Here is a 27358-nt window from a genome sequence, read left to right as displayed (position 1 = left end):
TAGACAGAAACTTTAATCTAAGGACACTATATTATTTTGACATGCTCAGTCCAGCCCACCAAAAAAGAGGAGTTCTAAAATCCTGTTACTTCCTATACAGCATGAACAGTGTGTTCTTGTCATGGATATGAAACTACAGTTAAATTCCTAAAACCCTGGGGTGACCGCAATAGATGTAGAACTGAATGTAATGTCTGTTGATTGTAGTTGAATACTCCTGTGATGAAATCTAGCCCTTAAGATGCAGGTTTGTTACAAAAATGATGTCACATAAATATATCTTCTGTATGGCTCAGTAGCATGTCTATATATTACTTCACAATATATGGAGATTATATGTGCATGTGTGAGACATCACATAAATGCACTTTGTTTCTGGATTATGTACAATAAATACTAAACAGTAGGTGACAACATATTATTTCACCATTAAACATGGTAAAAGAAATAATATATGAATAATGTGAAGCAATTGTTATGTAGAGCTAGATCCCTAAATTCTTATTCAGTTAAACTCATTAAGGATTATGCTCCATATCGTCGTTCACCAAACATAATTACTGGGTTGCAAGCTGCGTTGTCTGTCATTGTGTCCCCTTAATGTACAATCACTTTGTCTGGTATTAATGAAGAAATTAATTCCCATTCTCACTTTCCTGCAGCTTATATGCTGGCTTTTATTGTTCTCAGTTTTAGAAGTTTCTTCTTCCTTATGAATCTTTGGACAAGCCAGAGCAAAAATAGCTAAGACATCCAAACTTGCAGAAACTTTCAAATTTTTTTGTTCTTTTTTCCCTCAGGCAGTAAAAGAGTACTGAAATAGGAAAAGAAAATCACTCTTTTCCCCAAGGAAATAGTTTGGAGTGCAGTGTGAATGTATTTTTTTCTGATAAAATGTCTTTAGAACTCTTCAGCACGAATAAATAAAAACTGTATACCAGTTCTGTAAGACAGAACTTTTAGGATCAGCTGCCTTTCTTGATGTTCTTTGGTCATAAGTCAGTCCTTAGTCGTCTTCTCCATTTCCTGGCTGCAGTGCAGATATTGTTTGCAACTATGTTGGTCCTTGAGCAGAAACATTGGCCTAGGTGTCCTTGTGCTTTTACCTCAGACTAACTTAAATCCAACGCATCCTTTTTCTAGCTATAGAATAAGGAAATTTATTGCCCTGAGATTGTGCTGTACGAATCCCTTGTGAACACCACAATTACATTAATCTTGTTTACTCTGCTCTTTCTCATATGGAAGTTATCTGTTGTTTTTTTTCTGCCTACTGTATGATTTCCTCAAAAGAAAAAAATCTGGACAGAAACAGAAGGGAATGGCTTAGCAGTTCCCAGGAACACAATGAAAGGTTTACTTGAAAGCAAATCCATACACTGGATCTATTCATAATCATGTATTTGTGGTAGGTCTATAAAACAACATCTGTTTCCCAGGTAGACAAGAAAACAGGGACATTCCCTTGAGGAGTTTTAGTAACATTAATTTTTATGTTACCCAAAGGCTATTAGGTCTCATGAAGTTCTGAAGGCACCTTCTGGAGTCATATATGCTATCTATTCCCTGTCAGAAAAACAACTCTAAGAGCTGGGTGGACTGTTTGGAGAAAATACGATGTGGTTTCACTGTTTAACCACAAAATACCTGATTCCAGACTGATGTCCTCTGGTGTCTTTGGCAAAAGCTACAGTATCCATCCACCTGAACCCTTGCCTTGAAGTTTTGTTACAAATCTGTCTCTGAGAGCATCCAGCATTCCAGTTTATGTGGTTAATTTCTGACTAATGACATTAGTCATATGTACTTATTTTTGAATCCTGACAGGAAAGCTATTTCCAGTGTAAATACTTGTCTGAATTTAAGAACGTGGATTTCTGAAAAAACTCACAACTTTAAAGTTGTATGTGTATCTACACTATTGAAAATCTAAGATGAAAAATGGTCTTGAAAAGGAACAAAGTGAAAGAATACTTCTCCCAAGTAGCAAGTGACAGGACAAGAGGACATGGCCTCAAGTTGCACCAGGGGAGGTTTAGATTGGATATTAGGAAAAAATTCTTAATGGAAAGAGTTGTCAGGCATTGGAACAGGCTGCCCAGGGAGTGGTGGAGTCACCATCCCTGGAGGTGTTTAAAAGGTGTTTAGATAAAGTTCTTAGGGACATGGTTTAGTGCTAGACTTAGGTTAGGTTATGGTTGGACTCGATGATCCTGAGGGTCTCTTCCAACTGAAATGATTCTATGATTCTATAATAAGTATGGATGGTACTAGTTTTATTTAAATCTTAGTGGAATATCCCAGTAATATTTGCTTAAGTCTTAACACAATGTGAGAGAATACTAAGAGTTAGAATTGCTATTTCCCGTCTTCGTAGCAGCATAGAAAATGTGATCTCACCTTAGAATAGTATTGATATTTGCATTCATGATCTCAACTAATGACTTCTCTTCATGTGTATCCATTGATCTGTTTATACAGACCCATCCTGCAAAGGTCTGTACGTTTGTTAGTAGGAAAAACAAATACAACTGAAAATACAAATAAACAAATAAAACGGAAAAATTATTTAAAAATTCAAGTATGTAATTTTTTCCCTTATCCTTTAAAATGCATTTATGTTATTGTGCTCATTATTTTGAGATATAAACAAATTACTTCAGAATCTAGTAAAGGATCTTGCAAGAAACTATAAAACTAGTAGGAAAGGGCTTTTTTGTTCCACACTACTTGAAACTGATGGCTCGCTAAAGAATGATAAAACCTGGGAATAGCTGTAAAGCACTTTGTGTAGGATTCTGTTTCAAATATATAGTAGCTTACTCCTTGCTTTGTTTGCTTGGTGACATGTTTCTCAGGCATAGGGTGAAAGAAAATCAATCATCTCTGTCTTTCACTCTTCCCTGCCATTGTATAGTACTTAATATTCTTCTCTAAGGCTTCAATGACTGAGCGCTTTTCTTCCCGTTTTTTCTTTGGGTCTATACAATAAGTCAGAGATCCTTTGCATACTTTCTCTGATTTTTCATAATTTTGTGGAATTACTTTCTAGAAAGTACAACAGAAGCATATATTTCTTCTCGCCAGTACTCAGGAAAACAGATATTGCATTTGTTAGCATTACTTAGCTCTGGGTGCTTTTGTTATAAAGAGCAGTAGGAACTGAATCTGAGTATGAAGAAGTGGGAAAAAAAAAATTGCAGCAGTGGAATGTGCTGGACTCTGTCCTGCTCTTCTGAGAAGTGCTGAGAGCTCCATCACATACTTAAAAATAGACTGCACTGTATCCTCAGTAATAAGACTAAGCAGATAATTTGATCTAAACAACTAACAAAATTAGCTTCATATTTACTAGAATCTGTCTAAAGGCAGAGTACTATTTTCAGCAACATTTCTATAAATAGCTTCTGGCGTGTAGCTATTCTATGAATAATTCACAAACCAGGATGCTAAAATTGGAGCTCCTTTTGAGTTGATAAGCCTTAAAATATATTGGTATTTCTTAAATGAGCAGGCAAAATTTGTTATCCTGTACAAATGCAAGTACAAATTATAACCTCATACTCAAAAATATATTACAGTATTCACCTAAGACTCTGTCAGCAATTTTGCTTGCTAGAAAAGGAGTACAAACAATTTTTATGTACATTTGTTTAATAATTAGAATGACTATTTGTGGAAGATTTTGTTGCTGATTTCTTTCCTGTCTACAGAGGACAGTGCATTAGGAAAGAAAAATATTGAATCATTTAATCTTTTTCATTCTCGTTTTCTTCATAGGCAGTTTGCACTGATGTACTTGTCCAGTAAGAGATAATCTTTGATGGGTATATGCTTGCTGACCCGGTCACACGTGTGGTAATGTTCTGACTCACAACTGATTGATGTCACACGTGAGAAATGAACCTGGCTTTGCTGCTGTGGCCATTGCGTTTTCTTTGGAGGTCTCTTGGTTTTGTCCTCGGTGGAAGGCAGAGGGAGGTATAGCCGTAGGGCTTGCTTTAGGCAAACAGCAGACTACTTTTTAATGCAATATATTCCAGTCACAATCTACTTTGGTACTGTTAGTCTGATTTTTAATATGCTCATTTGTTAATAGGTCAGTACCTTTATGAAAGGCAAAATAGTCCTCAAGACATTATCATGTTTTTCAAGTTTTTTCCATTTTCAGTGTTTTCAGGGTATTCCCAGTAGAATTATTGATTTTGATCTTGCATCATATCGTTGGCGTTTCCTGTCTTCCCTTCCCTAAGCCCATTCTTTCCACTTCTCAGAGTAACTAGTGCATTTTTCACACTGTGCCCACCATTTAGCACATTCTGCGAAGTCCCTGTTAGTGCCATCCTTCTTCCCATCACCACCTATCATTGTACCAGTCTGTTCATTTGAGATTGATTTTGTATTTCATCCAATAAGGATGATATGTCTTCCATTCACCATTTATAATATAGGAACTGTTCCAAAGAACACAATTCAGAAGAAACAGGATTTGTGCCATGTGACAACTGATGTAGCAAAAAAAGTATTTGGACGCATTTATCTGCTCAACTCTGACTTTCTACGTTTGTGCTCTTGAGAGTGCTTGCAAGGTATTAGCTCTGGGTACAGGCTTTGGCTGTAAGCCCACATAAGTCTAATTATGGACATCTAACCAGCTTCCCCCATACCTTGGTTTCAGTGAGAGACAAGCCCAAGAAGGAGGCCTGCAAAGAAGTCCTGGTGCCCACTGACCCTCACTGGAAAATGCACAAGTCAGGCCTCCAGATGTACCCTCGCATGTATCTACCGCTCAGTCTAGAGACAGACTCTGTCACCAAGAGGTGCTTCACTTGTAGAAAACAGATTTTGTAAGGGAAATGTACCAGAAACTACACCCATCATGCCGGTTTTCGCTTCAGAATCAGTGGTGTAAAAATATAAGGAGAAGAAAGGCCCAGTGAAACTCATGATGTGCTTGGCTCTCAAAAAAAAAAAAAAAAGGAGTACAAGCCAGCTATCTATATATCTATATCTATATATCTATATCTCTATCTATCATCTATCATCTATATCTATCATCTATATCTAATCTCTGCAGTTGTTCCTAAGCCTGTATGGCTTCCTCTGTGCCACACCTAATCTGTGTGGTGCTGGGAATGTCCATACTGCAACATGCCTGTAGGTGGTTTGCTGGAAGGTTTTCCTCTGGCATGCCTCCAGGGAAACAGCCATGGTGGTCTAGAATGGAGCTCTGAATTGGATTTACAGGTCACTTGTAGAAGTCAGCCATGGCTTAGCTGCTACCCACTGTTAGGCATTATGGGTTTATTCTGAAGTTCCCACTACTTCCAGTATTATCTTTGGTCTTTCAGCCAGTTACTTTTCAAGGAAGTTGATCATCAAGCAGAGTCTGGTAATGAATAGACACCACAGCACTCGCTATACTGTGGAATCAACGGTGTCATTTTGTTAGACGAGAATTTACCCAGCATCAGTGATTGTAGGTCTGAGCACATTGCAAAGCCTTATTGACTGGGAATGGAGAGGATGCGCTCAGTTTAGTGTAAAGATGTCTTTAAAAGGATGATGCTGATTTTAAAATGCTTTGATTTCAAAGAATAGTTCAGCAGAAAAAGCAGAGACTCCAAAATAATAGGCCCGATCTCTAGATGTCAATTGACTGGATAAATTTTTTTCTTTTTAGCTTAAAATAACACAGTGTATTATTTAAGATATTTCTTAAGCTTGTGTTTTTAAATTGATGGTGGTAGGTAAGCTGATCATTAGTTCCCCTTGCTGCAGTCAACACTTTGTTGAAGCAGACGTGTTAAATAACGGCCTCTCCAAAACAACCAATATATATAAAAAAGCTACCTTTAGGCAGTGTAGTGTGGTGGTTTTTGTTGTTTTTCTTCCTTCTTCTCTCCCAATGCCTGTCATAAAGCATTTTAGTTAAACTGATATTAATTGGAGTAACTGTTCCAGAATTTGGATATATGCCCTTGGAAGGATTGTTGAAAGTCTTTCCAGTCCAGTGAACAAGTTACTAGATCTGTCTGTTTTGGACTTTTAAGTAAAATCCTATATATATGGTGCATGAACCATAATCATGTGCATTCCTGTAATCTTGGAATGTTTAGGTTAACAGTGTATTTGGCTTGAAATGTACTGATTTGTAGCACAGATAATTTGGTTTCAATCATTATTAAAAAATAATAGAAATAACAAAATTCAGCATATGAAGTGATATAGAGGAGACTGGAGGAATCTGTCAAAACTTAGCAAAACTCTACAAATGTAGGAGTAGTTACATCTCTACAGTCCTAAAATTACTTTGGCCCTTTGAAGGCAACCACGAGGCCGATGTGCCCCCCTGTAAAAATGAGTTTGACACCAGTTCTAAAGAATCTCTCAAAACTGAAAAATTTCAAAAAGGTCCCTGGAAAAAGAAACCATCCTATAGAGACAACTGAACACAGCAAAAGCAAATGCCCAGCAGTTCAGGGGCTCTGAGAGGAACATGTGAGAAAGCATTCCAAGATCCCAAACAAGGAGTGTGCAAGTACAGAATAATTAGCATTTTGGAGGGAGAAGAAAGGAGAAGCCTAAGGCCTTCGGTAAGAAATTAGCTAACAATAGCACATTTTCCACAGAGGAAGCAAAAATATTAGAAAAGAAAGTTATCGTATTTACTAGTTTACTTAAAAATTGCGAACGTTTGGGAAACTAATGATGACATGCTATAGCCAATCTTTAGAACTGCAATAGAAATTCATGCCAATGCATGAGAGAAGAGTAATATTTTAACATGAAAAAAAATGCTAAAAGATTTCTTTCTGGAGGTAAGGCTATTAAAACAGGAAAATCACAAAATACAAACAGTATATGTCCAAGAATACTAATGAGAAGGGGAAAGCAGGCATGAGACAATATCTTGTTTCAGAAAAATTCTAAAGGAGAAAAAATTGCAACCTTGTTTCTGTTTAACAGAAATAGGTGATATGGGCTTATCAGGATTTTTGTTCAGTAACTACCATCACTGTTACCATCCATTTAGAAAGTGATCTGTGGAACTGTTTGAGAAAACCTGAATTGGTCATGTCCTTTGTACAGAGATGGACTCAATGACCAACCTTAACCTTATTTAATTTCTGTGGCGTTTCAAAATAGGAGAGAACTATAGACAAGAGCAATTTATTCTATGCCTGACAGAGAATAATGAATGCAATATGAATACCAGTAGCATCTGGGTAAATTTTTCTTCTCTATGAACAACAGCAGTGAACCATAGCCATTAGTGTAGCTTTCTCACTTGACAAATCTAGAGCTGGGCAAATTTGAATTCTACAGCTACTGTCAGTATTGTATCAAAATCCCTTTTCTTTCATTTTCTCAAAAAAAAAAATCTAAAATTCAAGGCTCTCATTATCGTCTGGTGATTTCTTGTACATTGGCCTTATCAGAGAAGCCGTTGTCATTCTGTCTTCAGAGAGTGTTCAGATCTCCAAAGGAAGAAGAGCGTCTCTTCACTTCTCCTTCAGGCCAGGGGAAACACAAATTAAGCCAACGCATGCCTCCCCTCTCCTTGTGCACCCTGTCCATCAGGGGTAATGTCATTGTCTAGTCTGACAAGTGGAGGAACAGATCTGCCTGTGCATCCCTCCACACACAGACAATGCTGGCAGAGCTGGAAGAGCAGACGAGTAGTGTTTGTGTCTTTCCTCCTGTGCTGCTTTCTGGAGCTGGAAGCTCAGCATGGGAGGAGGACTGGGGGGAAAGCAACCGCTGACTGCAGTGTAAGATACAGGTGTTTAGGGAAGAGGAACTGTACTTCTCTGCCCACTCCAAAATTCCACAGTCTAGTCCCTGGTAGCACTCACAAAAGCAAAGTTATCGCTTCATGAAATACTTGTTAATGATGATTGTGTGTTTCAGCCAATAGTTTTTCATGGTTGTGTCCTTGGGTTGAGAAAGACCACCTTAGAGAAGGGAATGCTTCATATTTCAAAAAGATAACCACCATGGTCTCAATAAATGGGACATTCTGAGATCACTGATTCAGTCAATATTTCCATTAAAAATTTTCTTCAAATGCATCCTCTTTTTAATTGACAAAGAGGAGCAGAAGAAGTTTGTATGTCCCCAGGTTGAAGTTGTATTTTACTGCTTGAAACAAAGGACAGAACATTGCTGTCTGAACATCATTTATTGTCCAGCAGTGTTTTACACCAAAGCAAACACAGTGGACACAAAGGAGGATGCTGCACTTCGGAAGTGTGTGTTTCCCAAAATGGACTTCTTACTGAAAGGACTAATGCAAATGCTCAAGGTTTAATTTATAGAAAGGTTATAAAACCAAAAGAAACCAGCTACTTCCTCTGCCCTTAGTCCTTAATACTTCACATTCCTCAATAGAAATAATTTTCTAAGAAATGAATATTTAAAATAGAAGCTGTCTCTTTAAATCAATAAAAATAGATATACTGAATTAAACATATTTCATAAATGAGCAGGAAATAAATATTAGAAATAATAAAGATAACTTGTCTTTGGAAATGAGAGATTATGAAAAAAGATTGGTGGCATAGAGTGCATAATGTAAAATGAGATAGAGATCTTATTTTCCTTAAGTAAACATTTAGCCATTACCAAAGAAAGGGTCAGCATTCATGCCATTGCTTTTTTGATAATAAATCAAAGTCTCACAAAGAGCCACAATCCATAGGCTCCATAGTTAGCTTTTCTAAACAGAATTTGTGATGTTATTCTTTCATGAGCATTTCTCCATAAAAAGCCTCTTGTCTCTCCAAAACAACTGTATTTTCTGTCTCGGATCATGATAATAAGTCTGTAACACTTCAGCAAAAGTTAGATCTGGGAAAACAATCACGGGAAGCATAAACTACTGTATATCTAGTTTTAATTTTTTTCTGGATGCTGCAATTTGCTTTAAAAATAGATTTTATGTAACTTTGAAGGGTTTATGATAAAAATGATGTAGTAGGCGGTCTTTGTATTTTGCAAGTTCTAGTACTTCTGATTCAAACGCATTGGACCAGCACTAACCAAAATGACTTACATATCAAGTTACTTTGTGAGAGACACCTGAATAAATGTTCCGGCTGTGGTGCCAAGAAATATCTAGAAGCTGTTTAAATTTAAAGAAACTCTGGAGATCTCAGAAAATCAGTCTAGATAAGGACAAGAGCAACCATTTAAAGCCACTGGGGTCCTATATGTCAATGTACGGCCAATGGGTGGAACTGTGGACACACTGATTTTACTGTATCACTGCCCTGAAGATATTCACGTTCACTGACTTGAGCTTTAACACAATATGGGTGTGGGTTTACGAGAAAGTATGTCTGGAGGGCAAAGAAAGATCAGCCAACTACAGCACTGAAATCTGAACTCCTTGAATTGTGCTGTATAGATTGCTGATCACAGCAGGAGGTGTGGAATGAACAAGGCAGAATGTATTGCTATACCATCTGCTAATACACAAGTATTTATTTTAGCAGTGTCTGCAGGACCAGTATAGCAGAAGGTCAGTAAATTATCTTTATAAACTTTATTAAAAAGGATTAGAATGCGAATCACCTATTTAACCTTGTGACAGCCACAACTGACAGATTTTTCCATGTTGTAAGTGAACTTGTAATATGACAGAATGTAGAAATATGTGGGGCATACCTAACTCGAGAAGTTTTATGTACAAATTCAGTAGAGGGGTAAAGATATCTCACTATTTATAGATCTTCCTAGCTTAGAGGAACTTCTTGTCATCTTTGCTTCTGGTTTCAGTATACTTTCCTGGGCCAGGAGGGACTTCGGTAGGGCTGGAAACTAATTTTTGGTGACAGAGTGTGGAATATAGCTTCTCGTGTGCCTTACCGCTGTATTTTTGCGTATCTAATTTAATTGCATGTGTTACTAACACATGTACTGTTGAGCTTGTTAAACAGTAATGTCTGTATCATTTTCATATAAGCATATTAATCACAAAGAGAAAGAAAAGCAAGAGCACTTGCAAAATTTGTGTTGGGGACTGAGGAGGTGTCTGAGAGTCAGTAAATTCTTGCCTGTTAGGTGGCGGGCAGAGGCAGAAGTAGGATTGGCCTTTAGGTTCAAGAGTTGGAGGGGAACATGAGGTTTGAAAAGACAAAAATGCAGACCGTATTCCTTGCTTGTGGCTAAAGCTGATTCTCATGGGAGATTGTTAACACATGTGTTTTTGATATTTTGATAATTGTGAAGTACGCAGTGACAGGATGGGAAACAGGTCAGTGCCCATCTTTGTATCTTGAGCTGGTTTTAGGATACATGCAAAAAGGAGTGAATAGTGCTGCAAGTCAGAGAACAAACCTACCCATGAACCAGGTGTCCTCCATGTTGACCAGAGATACATTTAGGACAAAGATATGACAGATTCTCCCTATGTGATGTACTGTGCATCTCAAAAACTCTGAGTTTCTCTCAGAATACTTCAAAAAGGAGTAAGCAGAATAAACTGTGAGGACAGAACAGTTGCTGAAAAATCTATTAGACCACTGGGAGAATAAGTACCAGAATAAATTTACTTAAAAAAGGAACAGACTGAGAAGTACCCGTAGTTGTAGTGCAAGTGGGCAAGGATATTATATCCTGGGTCTAAAATGGAGAGATTTATACCAATAGATAATTATTTCTCAAATATAAAAGTGAATAAAAACCCACTGTCATTAGGTAGAATTCAGTTTAACTAAAAGTCATGGCTGTTAATAAACTAAGAGTTGTTGTGGATAAAGTGGCAAAGAAAATGGATCGCAGTATACTGTACAACATTTCTGCATCTCACATAGGAAAAAAAATTGCCCAGGAGATATCTCAGTATCTCACTAACAAAATAATTTTCCAGTCATTCAGAATCAACCAATCCAAGAACTTCACTCAAGTCTATACTTGTGGCCCTTAGTTTGCTGCTGAAAAAATTGAGAAATACAAATTCAGTCTTAATGGCTTTAGAATAAGAGTTGTGATGCTGGAAAAATCAGTATGTCCTCTTCCAATAAAAAAGAAGAAAAACAAAGATCATGTTATCACAATCACTCAATTGAAAACTATTATTCATGATAACATTGCACTGGGAAGTTGTATAGACAATGACTTGGATGTGAATCATCGTATAAAAATGCCAGCGTTTCTTTTTGTCATAGAGTTTATGAAGAGTTCAGTATTTACTGAAAATTTTTTTAGGACTTCATGAAAGCAAATGCCAAAAGGCAATTATATGAGCTCACAATTACTCTTTCTATACACTGGATAAAACTATTTTTCCTCTAGGAATGGACTTTAACCATACACAACAGAGCCTGATTGAAAACTAGGAACAGAAACACATCACTAATTGTCTCAGATTACCTGAGCCACACGCAGGGGATGTCACATCCTGAGCCTTTTGGCAGGGTACCCTGCAGCATCCCTGCTGTGGGCACACTGGGGTGGATTACAAGGCAGGCAGAAAAATGTTTGGGCTGGTAAAGAGCAGTGGCTTGAAGTCTGACCTGCAGCTGCTGGTGAGGGGTGTTGCTGAGGGGCTCGCACTGCTTGACATCTTCAGGATACTGGAGCAGAATGATACCAAATTTGGGGAAGTAGCTGAAGGTCAGAGCTGCTGTTCAGAGGAGCTATGAAATGCTGGAGGTGGGGACCTGAAGACCAACAAAGGTTATAAAGTTTCATAGCCTGTTTTGTATAAACCAGCTTCAGACTATTAAGGAATCCTTGGCAAGATTTTTGTCAGCTATTTAAGGATTCATTTGCTGTAAAAGAGCAACTACCAAGTATTATGTTTTAATTACACTATATTTCAATGGTGGTGGTGGTTTTTTGTGTGTGGTGGTTTTGTTTTGTTTTTAATTTAATTTATATATATATATGCGTGTCTTAAAATAATTACCAGGAGGAGTAACCTTTGAAAGAGTTATTTAAGGTTCTGATTTTGGCAGATTTTACTGTACTGTAGCCATGAAGACGTCCTGGCTGTGGAGCCAGGGACATACAACAGATCCTGGGAATGCACTGAGACCAATAGTGGGGGAAGTCTGCACGGCCCTTTACTCCTCTTAGTAAATTAATTCCTGAAAGTATGTTAAGTAACTGCTGTTCAAGTTGAATCAGTTATCAGAACAGAAGTTATGTCCAGGCTGAATAAAGTGAATATAACATTATAACTGACACCTCGAACAAGGCTTTTTGTATATCTGAAAAATAGCTACCGATTTAAAAAGTAAATCACTGAGTGTATTAGACTAACTTAAAAGAAAATAATCAGTTGAATGATGCTGACCTCACAGGAAATGTAATTTGACGGTGAAGAAAACAACCACCATTTTGGACGTTCTTTTAAACATAGATTTTAAAATAATTCCTTGGCTAAGTTGAGGCAACAGAAGTAACTTTCAGGCTTAAATTTGCTTTGCAGAAACCTTTTCTCTGAGTAAGTTATTTCCCAAGAGCTTCCAATTCATTGTCATTCTGAGTAAAATATGTGCAGGGCATATTATGAATAAGAAGTCACAGTTCTTCAAGAAAGCTTAAGAATTTAGCAATTTGATTTCATTAACTAGCACTTTGTCATTAATGTCTACAATTATTTTATTGATGCAATAATTTGAATATTACATACCTGTGGGTTTTCTTATTTAATATGGTTGTAGACTTTTGTGATGTCTGAGCTTATCTGAATTTTTTTGTAGTAAGACACCAGACATAATCAGTAGTTGATTTCTGCAGATATGAATTACTAAATATTCAAAGTTCCCTACTTTATGTGTCAGAAAAAGCATATTTGTTGTAACATGCTCATTTGCTGCTCTGCCTGATGTGCAACTCTATTCTTTATGCAAGAGCCCAGCAACACCTGTGATGACAGCAAATAATATTGATCTGAGATCTCATTATACACCCAAACCTGTCACACGCTTGCTTTGAGAACAGAGAACGTGTATATCTGCAGCTGTATCTGTTTTTTTTTTCATACCATCCTCTCTTCTATGTGCTGTTTGTTACTTAGTACAGTAGCTCAGTGTTACTACACTGTTTTCTATGCGTTTTCTTGGAAAATTCTCAATACCATAGATTTAAAATGCACAGAATCTTATGATAAGAAGGCAGATTTGTTAGAATAACATGTAAGAGATTATGCAATATGATCTGAGACTGAACACCACCATTTAATATGAGTAAGCAAGTATGTGACAGGTTTGTGTTTATGACATCTCAGATCAATAATATTTGCTGTCATGGAGGTATTAATGTATTCTGAACATACGGAAGTTCATATTTCTGTAAATCCAATTTTAAAACTGAAGTCCAAACTCAAATAACATCTACAATGTAATATATGGAAAATTATTTAAGTTCTTAATTATCTCCTTGAAAGAGATACACTGAAACACATTTTGAAGTATTTTTCTAAAGGAGTGATTCTAAAAAAGGAGGTCCATGAAAATCTGTATAAAACTTTAGTTTTTTTAATAACATGCACCAATAATTTAAGAATAATATTACTCACAGTGTTGTGATTGGCTCTTAATAAGAGAGTTTATGAAACTGCAGTTCTCTGACCTGAATGAGTCTTTTCCAATTGTTCTGGTTCCCCCCTTATAAATAACTTTACAGCTTCAGGAGGATGTGAATACTATTTCCCAAAACCACAGGAGTGAAGAGGGCTACCTGCTTTCAGAAGCTGCTGTTATGCTGACTGATAAATAAATAGAAATATTAAATTTGCATTCGCAGTTCCAACAATTGATTTGGTTAGAAGGCAGTGCAGCAGGCAGGTGACTGGGCTTGAGGGGAATGCAGGATGAAATAATTAAATTTGTGTTATCTGGGGCTGCTTTAGTTAAGTGATTTAGAAGTCTGAGAAAGGCTCAGAAGTGGTCAGAATATTAAAATTACTTCAATTTCTCTTGAGGAAAAAGGTTTTAAATAAATAGGAGAGCATATTTTGTGAATAATTACAGAGTACGTTTTTCTTTCTTGTGAAAAGACAGATATAGAAGCAGCTGGGTAAGAGCTTACAAAATCCTATATCCACAGGCCTGGTATTTCCTATTTAACCTGCTTTGGCTACAACTCAAGCTCCAATTTATGATTGTTTACTAACTTATAAAAAATCTGCTTGGTTGTTTCTTTTGCTTTTCTGATGAGCAAACCTCTGTCATGAAGTGGAAGGGGGCATAGAACAGCATATTAAAAAAAGTATATATTATGTGTGATACTACCGTAAACACAGTTACCTCCTTAAATGTTAACTGCTTGTATCACTAACATTTTGCATTGAGTTTGCTTCCCTAAGCACGCACATTTTGCCACATATTTAGTTCATTAATATGAATCAGTTGTATTGTCAGAAGAGGCAGTTATTAGGAAACTATTTGTAGAAGCTGGCCAGTAAAGATGAAGACTAGAGATCACTTAGTTTTAGTCAGCATAGAGCTAGCTAGACAAATGGTACTAACTTGCTTTGGCTGATATGTAAGTTATTTTCCTATTTATTAAAAAATCTTTCATTACTCTACCCAATGAGAAGGTCTTACAAATGGGGATAAGATGACCCATATAAGCGGACTTGTTATTTTGTATTCTGGTGTCTCTTTCAGGCAGAAAAAGAATTATCTAATTCCAAACAAAACCTTTAATGGCAGGAATAAAACAGTAACAACAAAAATAGTAATGTTTTTGAAATACTTTCAAGTGTTCTGATAAATTATGCTGCTGTTAGAAGTTCAGTTGCCTTGAAGACTGGAGTCACTAATGAAAAAATGTGAAGCTGCAGCCTGTGCTTGCAGTGAAGTGTCACTGAATCTTGGAAGCAATGCTGTGACATAAGAGCTTGTGTCCAAGTTCAGTCTCCTTTTTTTTCAGATACATTTCTTGACATTGTGCTGTGCACAACATTAAGAAATAATCTCAGAATTGTCTTTGCTTGAGCTTCACCATCAGCCAAACATTGTAATATGAATCTTAAATTCATGAGCAGAGACAAATGCTCCCTTAACTGAACTACTCAGGTTCGATTCCTGCATCTTGAAATGAAGGTAACTCCTTTCTTTCAGTGAAGGGTATCAAGTGGCCATCAGTGGTGGATGGGTGTCCTTCAGTTAGCTAGATAATAATGTGCCATCATCAGAATCATTGCACTTACAACTTTTTGTCCCTTTCTAAATTAGAGCTCTGTGCAGCTGTCACTACAAAACAGCTACCTTTACACTTCTATTTCATTTATATTCTTTCTTGTTGAATAGCATTCACTGGCCTTTCTGCTTAATATTCAATGCGTTCCAGGGCAAATACAATCAACTTTCTGAATTGGTGATAAAGATAACTTAGTACTGAAGTAGGAGGAATTGTGTCCTCTAGAAAACGAAATATTTTTTTCTAGTGTTATGGAAATTTCCAAGCTGACTGAATAAAGGAATGATTAAGATAATAATCTCCTGTTTTGTTTTTTTTTTTTTTTTTTTAGCAAACTCAACAAAAACATCATTAATGCCAGGATGAAGTACATGAAGATTGATACTGTATACTTTGAGAGTTCTTAAGAGATCTCCCTGTGAGTGCATGAAGATCATTTCTTCTTGAGGAATCAAAAAAAAAAAGTGAGTAAAAATACTGAAGAGGTACAGATTTGGAGATCGGGAGCTGGTTGTGTGTGTGGTTTTGAAAAGTGAGGTCACATGAGGTGAACTGTTCTGCAGGTGCACCAAGTGCACACTTTTTAGCTGACCATGTGGGAAGTAGTGCACACTGCATCCTTATGTAAAACAAGTACAATTTAAACTCTTTGATCTTGTTTCAGAATTCTTGAAATACATAAAAATGTTTAACACTTTAATGTTTTTTCTGTAGACCATTCGAAGTATTTTTAAGAATTATATGTACTGCTACTGCATTTCTGTTATTGGCTTGGAGGACCAAGAATTCTACTGTCTGGGTTCTTAGGTGGAATGATTAACATGTATAGAAACACGTGCTTGTGCCACACATCTTGGTTTAAAAACATGTGAATAATAGATCTGGTCTGGAATTCTAAGCTGCATTGTTGTTTTCTGGTTTTATGCTACTTAGGCTTAAATACAAGAATTTCTGAAATTTTCAGTTCATTTCTGTAGGTAAGAGAAGTTTTCCACTTATTCCTGAATTCTCCCTCATGAAAAGAATTCTGTATTCAATCAAACCCAGGCACACAAAGTTCTCACTTTCTCCAGGTTTTATCTCAAACAAGAAATCTCCTGCCTTGTGAAAGGTAAGCAGTAGGATGGATTGCTGTTCTTGTTAAAGGTGGCCTTTGACAGGACTCCTCCCAGAATACTGCTGCAAAAATTTACACAAGGCTTTTAAATTTTACCTGGTTTTCACAGAGGATCCAGTAAGAATGCTTATGTGATGCTCTGAAGCATTTTTGTCATTGTACAGTATCGAAAAAGGGATTTCAGTGCCCGAATAGACGGGAGACTCTCCAAGGACTCCCTGTTCATTTCTTAATGGGCCCCTTATGAACTTCATGGATTTTAACTTGAAATTTCTAAATGTGTTAAATCTGTAGCCAGCTGGAAACACCATTTTCAGAGCTAGAGCTGGATGTTGTTTTAATAGCTGTTACGCTGCATTTCCTGTTCCTGACAGTCACCTCCTCAGCTTTAGCTTTTTCTTCTTTATGTATTTTGTGAATTCTTCTTCCTTTATTGGCTTATGACTTGACCAAATAATAGAAGAAAGGTGGAAGCCTGGTTACCTGAAGGCGATATGCATATGATGAAAAAATAATTGTTTCCTGTGAGAAAATAATTACTTAGTATTTGTATGCACGTCTGTGTATATATATATATATATATATATAACCAGTGTGTGAGTGCTTTCAAAGAAGCAGTAATCATATTAATTGTAAACAACAGAGGAATCTGGTTTTAGCTGGAAGAAAAAAAGGTCTCTTCACCAGCATCAACCGTCTTAGAAAGCTGTTAAAGACCATGTGGTGTCTGATAGCACCAGCAGAGTTAGCAGTCGTGCAGGTGTCACTCATGCATGTTTTTGCATAGTCTCTTCCAGTATCATTTGTATATGTTACTTAAAATGATGCAGTGAATATTGTTATGTGATTTTACTCAACACATGGTTGATGTGTGTCATTGAGTGGGCATGAATAGCAAATAGATGAAGCTTTTTTTTTTTTTCTTTTTCCCCGGGACTGAAAGGTTAGAAGGCGCGTTGTATTGACCACTGCAGGAAGAACCAGTAGTGTTATCAACGGTCTCTGGTCTTTACCCATTGACTGAAGTTATTAGAGTAACTGGAATGACACCTAGGAGAGGGCCCAGGATATACTGATGGCAATAGCATCTTCTTTGGTGGCTACTGAATCGTGTTGCTCAGAAATGGGAGAGCAGACACCAACCGAGAGTTGGCCATGTTCAGCAATTAGTGATTTAGAGCATTCTTAAATCATGCAGGCTAAATAATTATATATGGTTTTCATATTGACTAATACTGTAGGAAACAGGGTAAATAAATTTCCAGGTAGCTAATGAAATTTCCGTTTAATTTTGCAGTGTTTTGTAGTACCATGAGTCATGTTTCCAACAAAAATAGTGTATTGTGGTAACTCTTATACATAGTATTCTTGTTATAAAACCTCACAAGAGGGATGAATGACTTTGTATTGCAAAGCAGCATTACAGTACAACACTCTTCCTACTGACAAGTTCTTGAAATCTGTGAAAAGGAAGATTTTGGTGGCTATAGTTGTGTAGTCTGACTCTGTGAAAATCATAGATTTTTGGAATCTAGAAACACAGCCATTCCAAAGATCAAAATGCAAAGTTTAATTAAGCATTCAAAAATAGATGATTGGTTTTAAATTTGCTTTTATTTTTTTTAATGTTAATATTCCCAAGCATCCTATTATGCCAAGCAATTAATACAGGTAACAGTTGCTTTCTGTAACTGTTCTTAATGATACTATACTTAGCTTCTGTTTGGGGTTGTACTTGCCAGTCTTCTTCTGAAACATATTTTTTGTGAAATTCAAATAATTGAAACCCATACAGCCATTCTAAAATTTAAAGGCATGAAGTGCATTAGCTGCATTGAAAAATGAACATATATTTCACATCTATTTAAGTTTTCAAAATTAAACTTAAAAAATGCCATCTGAACTTTGAAACCTGCTGAGCTTGATTTCTATGTGGAGCAGCATTACAACACTCTAAAATGCTCTACTTGGCTATGCTACTGTGTTTATCAAATGGTGCCCAGCAAAAGCAACCCCCATAAAGGAAGTCCACTTTACATACTATGAAGGTCATTACAGAAAACTCTAGGCTTGTAGAAAAGCAGCACAGAGATGCCATCTAGCAGTAACTCTTAGAAATTTTGTAATATATAATAGCCCCTTCTTTCAAGATACTGCACTTAAGTATAGGAGAAAGGAAATTTTTATATTCCAAGTCCTTTCCCTATATCTGGCTTTCTGCTGAATATCTACCCACCCTGCTGGAAATAAAGCTTTACTGAAATATATTGTCATTAATAATTATATTTATTGTATTTTTCTATGTAAATACAGAGAACAATTAGAATCAAATTAACAGATATAACATTTATTTAGTCTCTTAAAATTGATATTCTGTAATTAGCTCTAAGAGTGTTTAAAATTAAGCAGTAGAGAGCTGTCTTCCATTTATTAAAGAAGAATTTCTAGAGCTGGTCAATATTCTATTTCATGTTTAGAAAAAAAAAAATCATGGGCAATAAATTACTGTAGTTGAAATAAAATCTTATGGTCCCAGACATTTAAGAGTAAACAATATATATTTGTTACATATTTTACCATAAGATGGCGATACTTAAACACTTTACGATCAGTAAATAACTTAGTAAGTTTGGAATAAAAGCCCCATCATAATACAAGTGGCTGTGGACAGCAGTCTTGAGTCTGTGATGGCCTGGTACTAAATCAAAGCGCCTTTTTTTTTTCCCAGGCATTATTTCAAAGTAGTCAATCAGTATAAGAAGTTATAATTTGATTATTAATTATGTAGGACATGAACAGGAATGTATTACGTATACTTTGAAATGTCTGATGGTGGTTCATTTTCATAAGCTGAATAGTTTGTGAGTGTCAAGGGCACGTAAAAAGTTGTCTGTCTAGCCGTGACCATATTGCACAATTCTTTTTGGAAAAGAATGAACTTAACATCCTCTTGTTTCCTACGGTTAATTTCATATGATATATTTGATTTCCAACCTGCAAGTCAGAAATTATTATTCTATTCCAATCTAGCATAAAGCAAGATAAATAACTGAGCCACTACTTTGATTTCTGAAGTGAGATTTCAATCACAACTTGTACTTGTTTTCTAAAAGAAATTATAAACAGTTTATATATACAATTTTTCACAGAAATATGAGATCTGTTGTTCATATTCAACAAAACTAAATTATTACCTGTCATGTGGCATCTTCTATGTGCTTAATGTGCATCTTAACCAAGGATCTGAGTAACCATTTGATCTCGTGTTTTCATTTCCGAAAATCCAATTTATTGATAGCTCTGGTAAACACCAGATTTTGATTAAAGGCTCTTATTTTTATATAATTTTAAGGACTTCTGAGCTTTCTGGCTCGTGACCCATTCACGAAGTCGAAAGAGCCTGCAATGAACATTTTAACATCCCAGAAAATGTCACACAGACTGATGAATAAAAGGCCATTTTTATGCCCTCTGCACAATATGCCACAGCAAAAAGGGCTAGAAGCAAAGTTTCAAAAGTTAATTTATGCCATTTCATTCCAGTGGGTCATCCTGCTTTGTAGTGCTGGATGGTGACAGACAAGTAAGATGGAAAATTTCTTCCTGCTGTTATTTTGGGGCCTATCTCTGATACCTGAATTAAAGGAATAATTCTGTCAGCTGAAGCTTGTTTGCTTCATTAGTGGTTTTACTTCTCTTTGGATAGACAGTGACACACATTTTGCTTTTCCTGCTTTCACACAGTCCCTTTAAGTCTCTTAACTTTAATAGATTTAGTTAAGTGTAAAAGAAGATACAAAAATGAAGAAAAATGAGTGTGTGAAAACCTGTAATTATAACATGAGCATGTGCTGTTATTCACACAGATGTGGAAACTGTGTGTTGCTTGATGAGTCTCCTTACAGACATAGCACTAGCTGGTACTTTCAAATAGCTCATATTTAATAATATTGATATAATTAATTGTTTAGGTAATGTTATTAATACCGTACCACCTCCTGCCTTTTTGTCACTGTATCTTACTGATTAAAAAGCGGTCAGAATACTGCAGCCATAAATCAGATTTCCTTTTAAAGTTCTATCTTTATATTTTTAAAGAGGAACATCCCTTTCATATTGTTGTGAATTCAGAACATATTTTTATATGATAAATGTATGTGATTAATTCCTTTATTTTAAAGGAAAAAATCTGCCCAAGAGTTGAACTGTTGTTTCATACGGTTGTTTGGTACCTAAACAGCATCATTAAAATGACATTCACCAGCACACAATGTAAATTGTGGCAATATGGTATGAACTACTGCTGGTAATGGACTGCAATACTGTAAGAATGTTTTCTCTCTCATTACTTTTAAAAAATGCTCACAGTTAGAAGGTTGCATGTCACAAAAAGACAGGTGAGACAAGTTCTATGTCTATGAGATGCAGCAGTACAGACATCTGCAGGCCTAGGGGGTTTTGTCATCATTCCTCTTAAGTGGTATAGTGCAATTCTGATTTTTAAAAATTATTTAATCTAAAATTCCTGTCACAAGCCAGGTAGCAGGGCTAAGACATACTGTTTACTTTTATCATTAGTTCAGTATCAGCTGTGATGTTTTGGCAACCGGAACACATTTGAAAATAACAAAACTCTGCAGCAGCCGCGAGCGTGGCTGTAGTACTAAAATCACTATCTTCACGTGATGCCTCCGGTTCCCCTTTAAGCGAATTTATCTCCAGAGGGAGCCTGTGGCTCCCGGCCCCTGCCGAGCACGGTGCAGTCCCCGGGCGCTGCTGGTGCCTCTGTCCGCCTGCGCTGGACAGCTCCCGGTCCCGATTCGGTCGGCCCCGCGCTTCCGCCGCCGCCTCTTGTGCAGAACTTGTGCGTGGCGTGCTGCCGGGGGTCGTGGGGGGACTGGAGGTGCGGGGACACGGATGCGCTGCGTGCCAGTGCCGCGGGCCCGCACCCATCGCCCCTCCGGCCGCCTGCACCCGCGCTTCCCCGCCTCGCACCGGGAAGCCCGTAATCCCGGGAACAGCCGTTTTCGCGACGAACTCTCCCTCCTGGCCGATCACACAACCAAGGACGCGCACCCGCCTCTCCCCGGAGCGATCCAGCCGCGCCGCCCGCTACCGCATAAGCCGTGCGCGGGCCGGCACCGCCCGCCCTGCTCCGCAGCCGCGGGGCGGCCGCACCTGCCGTCCGCGGGGGCGCCCGGCCGGCTCCTACCTGGGACGGATCGAGGCCGGCCAGCAAGGACAGCAGTAGGAGGTTGAGGATGTTGGCGGGCGCCCGCATCCTGACTCCGGGGCTGCCTCTCCGCGCCGCTCCTCTCGGTCATTCACTCCGCTCCCGCTGCAGCGACCGCGCCGGCAGCCGCACTCTCTGCCCGCCCGCCGAAGCCCGAGTGGAGGCGGCAGCGGCAGCCGCCCGGGGGACGCTCATTCCGCGGGCAGCCTCGGCGCGGGGAGGGCGAGCGAGCCCGGCGCTGCCCGTGCTGCCGGAGCGGCTCCCTGCCCCGTCCCACCCCCGCCCCTCCCCTCCGCCCCCGGCCAGCCCACCGCCAAACTTTGGGCCCGGGAGACGGCGCCGGCAGCGCGGCTGGACGGGCGCGGGGGCTGGCGGCGGATGTGACATCACCGCCGCCGCGAGGGAGCCGCGGAGCGTTAGCGGGGAGCGGCCGGGGCTGCGCTGAGCCGGGCTTAGCCGAGCCGGGCTTAGCCGAGCCGAGCACGCTGAAGGGTACCAGCAGCCACAGGCTGAGGAGCAGCGCGGTTATAGTGCCATATCCCGGCTGACGGGGCGGCTCTGCGGACCCCTCAGCCAGACTTTGGTTCATTACCCCAGCGGTGCCTGCCGCAGGCTCTCCCCTCCGCGCAGAGCAGCGTGCAGCCGGCACCGCTCTGCCCGCTGCCGCCCCGGGGAGGTGCGCCTCTCCTGGAAGGAGCACCTGGCAGAGGAGCACTGGGAGGCGGCAAGGGCGGGCTGTTGGGATGTGTGGCTGCCGCAGCAGGGAGAGGGATTTTTGTCTGGGGAATCCCACCCTTTCACTCCACCATCTAGAAAGTTAAGTCAGGGCTTAGCTGAGGGAAAAGTCACCACTTTGCTTTCTGGTTGGACCGTGAGCCAGCAAGGGACTGTCATGTCTGTTTGCATCTGGCCAGAGCTGTGGCACAAAGGCCTGTGCAAGTGAAGGTTGGTGGAAGTCATTGCTTGAAGAATTCTTCGGGGGCTCTCCCAAAGGCACATTGTGGTGTGCAGTCAGGAGTTTCCTTTACTTCAACAAACGTGTTGTAGTCAGATACCACCAGTTTGCCAGCCAAGGCTCTTGGTGGGCTTCTGCTGCCTATGCAGCAGCTCGTGGTCGCTTTTGCACAGAGATATATGGGAGGTTTAGGTTGGACATTAGGAAAAGGTTCTTCACCCAGCGGGTGGTGGAGCACTGGAACAGGCTCCCCAGGGACGTGTCTCAGCTCCAAGCCTGACAGTGTTCAAAAAGAGACTGGACAACACCTAAAACACATGGTGTGAACTGTGGGGTTGTCATATGCAGGGACAGGAGTTAGACTCGATGATCCTTGTGGGTCCCTTCAGGACATTCTGTGTTTCACTCTATGATTCCACAGCTACAGATAAGGCAGTACCAGTAGGAAGGTGATTTGCCTTCCTCGGCGTTGCGTGTTCAGTGCAGCTGAGTATGGCCCAAATGTAAATCGCACTTAGTACCACCCTGTTAGCATGGGCAAAGTATGTTGAAGTTGCAGTTTTTTTCCCTTATAAGACTCAAGCTCACAATCTATGGTCAGGGTAACCTTATTTATAATATTAGTATAATATTAATGTTATAAAATTTATAGTTTATAATATTATAACTAATATTATTATAAACGAGCTTTTCAGCTTTGCATGTTAAAAATGTATTAGCTTTACAATTGGCAATTTTTTAGTCTTGATTAGATTCTCTGGGGTCTATGTTGTGCACTTTTTCAGCAGCTAGCTCTGAAAAGCCAACACTGTTGTAGATTTTTAGGTGCTATGTGATCTTAACAAAGAGGAAGCTAGGATAAAAATATCTTTAAATATGCAAAACTTCAGCTTAAAAAAGTAAAACAAAAACCTAAGCTTGGAAGGGTTTTTTGGTTGCATGTCTATTAGTATGAGTATGGACAGGACATGGTTTTCAAACTTAGTCTTTCCAAGTCTACAAGATTGGTGTCTCTTGTGTTTAAGAGTTAAGACCACTGCTGAAAGACAAATAGAGCAGAAACTGTTCTGCCTATGTACTATCTGAAAAGATCGTATATTGTTGGCATAATGTTCCCCAATCAAAAATGCCAATTTTTCCTGCAGTGGTTTATTGTATTTTTGAGTTCTGAATTTCTTCTATGGATTTTCTTTGGTAAGTGAATAAAAATTTAAGTTTTATACTAAGATGACTTAGGGAAGCCCCCTTTAGGTTAGCAGTATCTTTGACAAAGGTATAGTTTTTCATTTCCATGGAAGGTGGATCTGCAAAGTGTGGTTCCTTATGTCAAAAAAGGAAATAGGAGAATTTATGAATGAATTTCCATTGACATTCCAGGGTCCACAATGGAAAGAGAATCCCCTCTGATACAGACTATTGAATTTCCTTCTATGAAGAAAAGATCAAAAGATACAAAAAGGAGGCTATTTTTTTGTGTAGAAAAATGTAAAAGGTCTGTTTTCTATGAAATAACCAGAAACAAATCTAAAAAGGGACAGCTGCATGTATTAATATGGATTCCATAATAAGTACCAGTACCAAAGCACTGAACATCTGAGGTTCTCCAAAAGACAAAGCAATATTGAAATTAGATCTCAGCAGCATGTTAAGCACTTCTTTTACATCTCCAGCTATTTCTCTGAAACTGTTCCGTATTTATAATTTACTTTTCTTGAAGTATCTTGAAGCATCAAAAACAAATTAGTAAAATAAATCCTTCACTTTCTGGTCTTTTAGGAGTTAGCATCACCCTTACTTTAGAGTACCACATGGCTATAGTCTTTTCAGAATTACAAATCAGTTAAATAACAATATAAATTACTGTATAAATAGAAATGAAAATATGAAATCAAAGATTGTATTAGTTTGAAATGTAGGAATGGCTTTCTTCATGGAAGTGACAGCATATATGAGGAATGTTATCTAGCAAAAATGCTTTTCCTAGAAGGTTACGGAACTCTGCTCACAAGCTTCCTGATATTTCTGATAGTTTTTGACCGGAGTGTTATAGTAAAGAGGCTGTTTGCAATATTCCTGTGTAATGATATGATGTTTATGGGAACTGAAAGTACCTGGGTATCCTCAGCTGTTGATCTTTGGGGAGTTTCTGACACTCAGCATCCCGCAGGACTGGCTCTCAAAATAATAAAAACAGTAACAAGGAATCACTACTAAAAGTTCAATTGCAATACCAGTATTTGTCACAATCATGTAAAGGCAAAAGTACTTAGAAGATTAGGTCATGATCACAAAATACATTAGAAACATTCTGATGGATTTTATGTTTTGTTCTATTTTAAGGCTGTGAATGTTACCTATGTACCAGATATTTTGCCCCAAATGGGGCAATGTACAATACAATCAGTGTATCTAGTATCTCACGTCTGTCTTCTGTGCAGAAATTTCTGCTGGAAAGAAGGGAGAAGGAAAAGTTTGTGTAACAACTTGCCACAAAGTCAAATAAGCTTAAGGGGTGAGCATTTTCTGTAATACAGTGTTCATTGCTTTGATTTTTAATCAGTTTAGGTTTCTAAAGGAACCTAGTAGCGTGGTGCTGTTTGCAATACTCCTGGTTTTGTCCCACATAGCCAAGATGCTTGTTGTAGCAGATGACATAAACTCAGGCACTGTTATGATAATTTTTTGTTAGTTGACACATATGTGATATTTTCATTCCAGCTGGATGCTAGAAAATATGTGAAAAAAAGTAGTCATCTAAGGTGATGCTTACAGGCATTCCCCTTGTGCTTATGTAGGATTAGGTTTTGAATACTGATGTAGGCTCGTGGCTGTGAAAGGTATGTGCCAGTGTTCTCTCTGAGATTAGTTTGAAGTAGGGAGATGGCTTTTAGAAAGGCGAGTCTTAAGAAGAGAAATATTTTAAAAAGATATTTCAGTTTTCTTCATACAAGATTTTTTAGGTTCTAAAGTAAGTCTTTCTGAAAGGTAAATTGGTGTGTCTCTCTTCAATTATCAAATGGTATCTGCTCTTCTTAATCTGTGAGGAAATTATCCAGGTTATAGACAAATTCTCATGAGCGAACAGATCCCAAAGTGGCTCCATCCGAGTCTCGAAGCACTGTAGGTGTGCTCACCGAGAGCTGCACTGGTAGACTTCACAGCTCAGCAAATCCTGTGTTCCAGAATATGTACAGTGTCATTTGTTTTCTGTTTTCTCATTACAGTATCAAATTTAGGAAACTATAATTTGCATGTGACACATATTATCCCTTTTTTATCGTGTTCCATTTGCCCAGTGTTACAACAAATGCTTGAGAGTTGGCTCTAGTTTTGTTTTGATTTTACTCCTCTCCTGTTGCGCAGCAGATGAACAGATGAAATGATTCTGTTCATTCCAGCTCCACTCATTCATGGCTTTGGCTGTGATACTTGGTCAAAGTAAACACAGTATCTCATCTTTAGAGAAGAAAATTTATTAAAGATTTTCTTCAATTTTCTGTAGGATATCAGCCCATTTGCAAATTCTATAGGGAATAACTAGATTAAATCATCCATAATAAATAATCATAATAAAATTATACTTCGAAGTGAAAGGTCTTGTTTTCCCTCATGCTGTGCTTTACATTCCAGTAATTTTGTTGGTCTTTTGGACATCTGTCCCCCATTTACAACTAGTGGGTCTGAAAAGTGAATCGTACCCATGATATCTGATATTCAGGCAGCATAGAAGCTATAGATACCGCATGTTTGAAGACATAAGAAAAACCTTTTCCACCATTAGGACAGTGAAGCAGTGGAACAAGTTGCCCAGCACTGTAGTATAGTCTGTGTCCTTGGAGATTTTCTGGACCAGATTGAATAAAACTCTGAGTAACCGACTGACTTGAGAGCTGCCCTTGCTCTGAGCAGCAGTTTGGGCTGGAGACCCTCTGAGGTCTCTTCCAGCCTGAGTTGTCCTGTGATCCCATATCAGTGTAACAGTGGGGATCTGCACAGCTGGTTCACCTCTTCTGCTGTGTGTGAGAAGGGAGTCACTTATTTTATCCCTCAACATGTCTGGCAGAAAACGGGTGCTGTATTTCCCAGCAGTCTATATTTTTGGAACAATATGATGTAAATTATATAGTTTTATGTGTATATATATGTACATATTTTTATGTGTATATCTATAGTTTTAGGCCAGCTTGATGTATATTTTTATTTACAGAACAGTAGTGTACAAATCACTCAGTTTTCTTATTTGGTGGTGTTTTATTGAAAATCAGAAAGAAAAAAGATGTATGGAGTTTTGGTACCTCTCCACTTTTTTTTCAGAAGATAGCTGTAGTCTTTCTAAGAATGGTGTCAAGCTTTCTCATAATTATGTTCTTTTAAAAAGTCACTCCTCTGTGTTCGCCACGACCATTGTTTTGCAGGAACTTCAGCTTATATGTTATTGCCATTTTTTTTTCTTTCAGTCCAGAGGAGAGCTCTTTAAATCAGGGTAGCGCTGAGTCTTGACAGTGACGTACATAAAATATGAACTCCCTTGCTCACATCTGCATTTGTATGAGTGTTCACATAAATCTCATGATCTTTTTGAACATACCCTAGCTCCAGCTGTTAAACAGTGGGCTCAAAACCAAAGCTTTAATGAATTATCTGAGATAGTATCCTTTTTCATTTTAAACCTGTGGGTCAAAAAACCCTAAGATACTATTAGTCCTCTTACAGATCCTGAACAGTCTTTATTTAACTTGTGAAGCAAGCTATGAGCGAGGGGGTTGGTAACATATGTCTTGGAAGGCTCTATATAGCTTTTCTTTCAGGAAGAGTAGTACAAATGCCTTGCTGTCACACTCAGCAGATGACAGCATGTGTGATGTTAACTGGCTGGGTATCTGCTCCAGTC

The 27358-nt window shown here is 38.4% G+C and overlaps 1 protein-coding gene across 2 annotated transcripts in view; it reads right to left on the bottom strand.

Annotated features, from left to right (window-relative positions):
* Positions 1–21800, bottom strand: part of OLFM3 (olfactomedin 3) — a 59918-nt gene extending 38118 nt beyond the window's left edge. Inside the window, exon 1 of one of the 2 annotated variants that reach the window (XM_065072491.1) lies at positions 21492–21800. In XM_065072491.1, the coding sequence (XP_064928563.1) occupies positions 21492–21560 (69 nt within the window). In that variant the 5' untranslated portion in view covers positions 21561–21800. The remainder of the gene's footprint in view (positions 1–21491) is intronic. The other variant, XM_065072489.1, reaches the window with a different exon arrangement.
* Positions 21801–27358: the final 5558 nt, after the last annotated feature.

This window comes from Columba livia, chromosome 8 (assembly GCF_036013475.1).
Source record: "Columba livia isolate bColLiv1 breed racing homer chromosome 8, bColLiv1.pat.W.v2, whole genome shotgun sequence".
Taxonomy (NCBI): Eukaryota; Metazoa; Chordata; class Aves; order Columbiformes; family Columbidae; genus Columba; species Columba livia.
The sequence above is the reverse complement of the archived record's forward strand: the minus strand, read 5'-3'. Positions and strand labels throughout refer to the sequence as shown.